Here is a 6000-nt window from a genome sequence, read left to right as displayed (position 1 = left end):
ATAACAGCCCACCTGAATAAGAGTTGCTTTGACAAAGCCTTGAAAGGGTGAAAACTTTTTCAAACAACGTGCCCCTTCAATCCACATCCCTCGCCACCGTGGGCAGGAAATACATGCATTCAAGCCCAAAATGTTAACCTCCACTTAGAAATCCATGCTGTTAAAATAGCTTAAGTGCACTTGTTCTCTCTTGGTGTAGCACTAAAAGCCCGTAATCTGGAGTTTTCCCATCAACACAGCTAGCATTTTGAACTTCAAAGCTTTGGGGAAAATATCATCATCAGCAGCAGCAGCAGCAGCAAAAACAACAACAAAAAGATGTCTGTAGTTACTTAAAAAGTCCATTTCAGTTTTATTAATTTTTTCTCAATTTTACCAACTGGAAAAACAAAAATCCAAAGTACAAAAACTTTGCTTGGCATCAGAGAGGGAGTACCCCCAGTTTAGCAGTTCAAAAATCATCGTTCACGCCCAGTCCTGGGACTTCTGGTATCCCATCGTGGGCTCAGTTTTAAGATATTGACCGGGTCGCAATTTGCTTTCTAAGGAGCAAACGTTCTGCACGGAACCTCATTTCAGGGGGTCTGTCTGCATTCTGGCACGAGCCCCCAATGGTTCCCATCTGGCACCTAAGAATCGTACCCACATACGAGGGAAATTAAAGCAACAAAAAGGGTGTTAAAAACACCCTACCTACTTTTGGATCTTTGCTTGTCCGCATGATGGGCAGAAGCGCTCGTGAATCCTTCCTCGCTTCTGGGGAGCGAGAACGATCAGATACCCACTAACATTTGCAAAGCAAGCTGGTGTTAAAGGCACGAGGGCGAAGTCCAGATAAAAAGCTGGCTGTCAAGCTGAACATAAACACATGTGCTATTTACCCCGCACGGAAAGTGTTTGTCCAGAAGGTGCTTAGCAACAGACCTCAAGTGTGAAAATGTTTGGATTCTGTCCCAGTCCTTGGCTTATGGGTCGGTGAGGCAGGCATTCTCAAGTGACAAAGGCATTGTGCAGTAGCATCGGGCATGGTACAAAACAACCACTTAAAAACAACCGAAAAAGAAGAACGAAAGGAAAAAACGTCCCGCTGTTCCTCCTCTTCATTGGACAAGTCCCAATGGAAGGTAGAAATGCTCGCGGAGAGGAAGCGCTTCCCCATTAAAGGCAGGGATGTGCTCACCACTCAAATCAAATCCACTCATAATCGCCCCGCTCACACGGACACCCGGTAGTTGCAGTGGTTGCATTCGGACTCGCTCAGCGGCAGGGGGATGCTGGGCTTGCGCCCCAGGTCTGTTTCGGCACACGGCGTCACGGGCCTCTGTTTGAAGAAGTCGGAGATGTAGCGGACCTGTGAAAAAGGGGGCTCGAATGAGAAGACGGCGGAGATGCGGCAGCGGCTGCAGGGAGAAGAGCTTGGGGCAGTCTGAAGAAGGGCAACACAGGCTTGGAGCCCCAATTACATGGGGCCATGGATTAACACTGCAGGGGGATTCTGGGAAAAGGAGATGTTTTAATGCACGCCTTCCCTGCCTCAGTGCCCTCACAGCAAATGGGGAATGGTGGGCTTGCTAGGGGCAATGGAGGGGGCCCAGGGCCACAGGGCATCATGGGGAGGGGTGTCTGGCCTGGGCAGTGGGGTGACTTGGCACGGCTGGGCATTGGGCAGATTGGCGGCAGCCCCAGGGCCAAGAGGGCCATTGAAATAAACGTCCGAAGGAAGAAGAGCTGTTCCATGAGTCCCAGCCACGCGTGGCCACGTCACAGCCACGTCCTCCCCCCTCTTTTGACCCCCAGAATCAAAGGAAGCTTTTCATTCTGGAGAAGTCAGGGCTAGGCCGAGTGGAAGCCCCCCTTGGTCTCTGGGCCGATGCCACAAGGCAGCTGAACAAAACCAGCAAAGCCCTTGTCTCTGATACTCACAGCCTCCTCTCTCATGCTTATGTTTGCATCTGCACATACCCACATGCAGGATCTGGGCCAGGTCCTTTATCTGCCAAGATGTGGCAAGGTGAGAGGCCCCTGGGCCACTCTGCTGCCCCCCCGCCACCCCGTGTAGTCCGCCTGTCCTGCCCGTCCCCAAGGCCTGGAGAGGAGACTCCTTGCCCAGGGCCGCATTGGACCCCCAGTCCAGCAGGCAGGAGGGCCGTGCTCCCCCTCCGGGCCCCCTGGCTGCTGGAGGACAGTCCTGGTCTCTGTCGCTCACACCTCCTGCTCTCCTCCGATGCCCCCTTGTCCTGGAGAGGAGGAGGTTTGGGCACCCACTGGCCCAGCCAGGGGTGGAGAAGGGGCGGTGCAGGAGAGGGGCAGAGACCCCGTGGGCCAGGTGCCTCAGTGGGCAGAGTGCAGGGAGGAGATGTGGGGGGAGCCCTTGCTACTTTTCGGAGCCCCTCTCCAGCCGCACAAGCCAACACCCCCTTAAACTGGCCGGGAAGAACCGGCTCCCAGCTGGGCACCTCCAGATGTGGGGGCTTGGCCAGCTCCACTGTTGCAGAAGATCCAGAAAAGTGGAGTCCCATATCTGGAGGGGGTCAGGTTGACTTTGCAGCGCTGATGGTAAAGTCCAGGCAGAGCAGTGATGTGGAACTGACCCGGTGAGCAAATCCCATTGGCTGAGCCATGGTGAGGTCAGAGAATGTTTACAGACATTGGACCAATGAAGTGGAAGCTGGCTAAGAGGGGCTGGGCAGGACAAGGAATGTACAATCTGGGGTCCAGCGGGAACCATGGAATACCCCTTCCAAAGCCTTGGTGAGTCCCAGTTGAATTGTTGAGTGTGAAACGTCCCATGTCACGAGTAAAACAACCCTCTGAGTGCAAAACAGGCTGCGCCCACCATCTTAACATGTGCTGAGCTCAAACAAAATTGCTCTATCCTCGAAATTGAGATTTTTGAACTTTGAGCATTTCCCAAATGCTCCAAACAGCCCACGCTGCCCTCTCAACAGCAGCTCTGCAATTAAAAACAAGGGGTTTTGAATTTGAACTGTTTAGCACACCCTAATCCTAGCTCTTTCATTACTTTCATTTTAACGAAATGTAAAACCCCAACGCAGTTTGCTTCCCGATTCCTGCTGTCCTTTTTTGCCCTTGTTGTGCCAGGGAAAGGTCTGGCCCTCCCCAAAGGGATGCTGCTGCTTCTATTTTTCTACTTTTATAATGGTTTCATAACTTTTATTTGTAAGCCACCCAGAATCACTTTTATAGTGAGATGGGCGGTGCATGAATTTAATAATAAATAAATAAATAAATAAAATGCTATCCCAGGATAAGCCCACTCCTGAGAAGTCAGAGAATGTGTTGGGCCAAAAATCCATTTTTGAAGGGTGAGTGGGGCTGAATGCAGAGGGAAAGGGGACCAACCAGCAATTCCTGGGCCAAAGTTTGGCTGGAAGACACTTATCCAGAGAATGAGAAGGGGACACCAGGGGGATCAGTGAAGTTTCCCGCTCTGCTACCACCACTTTGCTTACAGTAAGGACAGCAATCAGTGCTCCCTGCAGGAGGCCGACCAACACATCGCTCCAGTGGTGTTTGTAGTCCGACACCCGGCTGTAGCCCACGTAGATGGCGAAGGAGAGGAGAAAGAACTGGATAGTCGGGCGCAGCAGCCGGGCGCATCTGCCAACCAGGCGGGCCTGAACGTAAAGCTGGAACCAAAGAGGGCAGAACGTGAGAAAGGAGGGAGATGGAAATCACTGCATCACTCTGCCAGAGGACAGAGACCCTGTTAAGAGAAAGTCTTCCAACACACCACAAGGCTGAATCTGGTGCCTGAATTAATTCTGCTGATGCTTCAACTCCTAAATGAAACCCAAGTGCTGGGTTTGCCCAGTGAGGCCACGGGGAATAAGGTGGCATATAAATAAAGCAAGCCAGCAAATAAAATAAATAAATGAAGTAAAGAAACAAACAAACAAATAACCATGCAATGTTCTCCCCCCCCCCGCCCCCATTTTAAACAAAATTTAAAAGTTAATCAAACTTTGGCCCCTGTCACCGAGGCAGCTGCTGAGTGGTTTTTTAGCTGACTTTGTTAGTAAGCCCGTTGTGGGAACATGCCTACTGCTGGCGCCCCACTCCGTTCCTTTTCCATTGATTACGAAAGTCAGAAATCCAGAAATGACCGCCTTCAGCGGGCAAAACTGGCACTCTGCAACTGAACTACGGATTCTGCTGCTGAATGGGGGAACGTGCTTCCCGTTAAAGTTCTGGGAAATTCATTCAGGGAGGTGCATATTCAAGGATAGAATCTTGCCCCCCACCCCAGCTTCTGACCCCAAACATTGCATTCTGAAATGGTAGAACCAGGAAAACCCTTAACTTCTGCTAATCAAATTGTCTGCGCTCACAAGAAGGAACTTGGTGGCTGTGTTCGCACAGCACCCTTCATCGGCTGATTGAATTAACCCATGATCTCTAATTGCATGATGTGCTGACCACATGGCTGCCTTTGCCCGATACACAAAGGCATATACGGAAAATTAACCAAGTTGAATAGGTTGTGTGGATGCAGCCACTTTCACGGATCTGGTTAGAGATGAACCAGTCACTGACTCAGATCATTAGCCCACCTTCCTCAATCTTGTCTGTAGATTGATTAGCAGTGGTTCTCCGCATTTCCAGCCCTCCCTGGGAATACTGAAAGGGGACCTTCAAATGCCAAGTAGCAGATGGGCCTTGAAGTTGGGTCTCTTTGACAGAAAATAAAGACAGACCCCTGTGTTCCTGGTTATTAAAATCAAGGCTTGATTCACACAATCTGCTAACCCCTTAACTGACCGGGGCTAAACATGAAACCAGTTATTATATAAGTTGGATCCTGGGTCCACCTTTGCTGCTCCGAGTGGTATTGGCAAGTCAGAATTTAGGCAGAGAAGGCCTTTAGGCAAGGAAAGCAGGACCTCTGTACCTAATTTTTTTTTAAGTGTTTATAATTTTATTTTTAAAGAACTAGGAACTTGTGGGACTGAATCCAGATCTCTTCCCGGTCTGGGGGAATGCTGGCTGCACCCTGCAAATCCTTGGTCGATCTCTCCAATCTCTCCCTCCCCATCCTTGGGGCTCCAAGCATCCCTGGGTCCTTAGGTCCCTAAAGCAGCACCCAGCCAGCTTTGCCTCCCTCCCCCTGGCAACGCAGAGATCCCATTTGAACCCCGCGATTCACTCACTCACCGCTAAAAACATCATGCAGTACATCCCAAACGAAGAATGTCCAGAATAGAATGATAATCTAGAAAGAGAAGAAAAAAGGGGGAAAAAAATATATGGTGGGCTGGTACTGAACAGAGGATGCCAAAATTCTCAAGCAGGAGAGCTCACAGCGAAGTTGCTGTTCTTCTGAAGCAGATACAGCTTCAGCTTCTGCCTTTTAATAAAAGTTCTTAGATGGAAAAGGTGCAAGGATTACAGGTAGTCCTCGCTTAATGACCAGAATTAGCCACCCAGTCACTGGTTTGAGATGGGCGGCAATATAAATTGAATAATTAAATAAAATAAATAAAAACAATTGGGACTGGAATTTAGGTTGCTAAGCAATGCAGTTGTTAAACAAATCAAATCCAATTTTACAACCTTTTTGTGGCTGTCATTAAGCGAATCACCATGGCCATTAAGCGAACCACATGGTCGTTAAGCGAATCACATGGTTCCCTGTTGATTTTGCTTTTCGGAAGCCACTGGGAAGGTCAAAAATGGCGATCACATGACTGAGGGATTCTACAACCTTCGTAAATGTGCAACGGTTGCCAAAAGCCCAAATCGCGATCACATGACTGCGGGGATGCTGCAATGGTCATAATTGCAAAGAAACGGTCACAAGTGATTTTTAGTGCTGTCGTAACTCCAGACAGTCACTAAACAAACGGTCGTTAAGCGAGGACTACCTGTACAAGACATTTCCTTTAATCTTATGGGATATAACAACAGAATTTTGAAAGCCTGACAGAATTTCCCTTTGTCCCCTCTTATACCAAAGAGAATCAAGGCAGGGCAGTCTTT

General features: G+C 49.3%; 1 protein-coding gene across 1 annotated transcript in view; it reads right to left on the bottom strand.

The window, feature by feature from the left end:
- Positions 1 to 328: 328 nt before the first annotated feature.
- PLPP2 (phospholipid phosphatase 2) overlaps positions 329 to 6000 on the bottom strand; it is a 31639-nt gene continuing 25967 nt past the window's right edge. Inside the window, exons 4-6 of the mRNA XM_063290911.1 lie at positions 5176 to 5233; positions 3474 to 3650; positions 329 to 1351 (exon numbers count right to left, since the gene is read on the bottom strand). Of these exons, the coding sequence (XP_063146981.1) occupies positions 1214 to 1351; positions 3474 to 3650; positions 5176 to 5233 (373 nt within the window). The 3' untranslated portion in view covers positions 329 to 1213. The remainder of the gene's footprint in view (positions 1352 to 3473; positions 3651 to 5175; positions 5234 to 6000) is intronic.

The sequence above is a fragment of the Candoia aspera genome, chromosome 1, assembly GCF_035149785.1.
Source record: "Candoia aspera isolate rCanAsp1 chromosome 1, rCanAsp1.hap2, whole genome shotgun sequence".
In the NCBI taxonomy this organism is placed as follows: domain Eukaryota; kingdom Metazoa; phylum Chordata; class Lepidosauria; order Squamata; family Boidae; genus Candoia; species Candoia aspera.
This window is presented reverse-complemented; position numbering and strand designations above follow the sequence as displayed.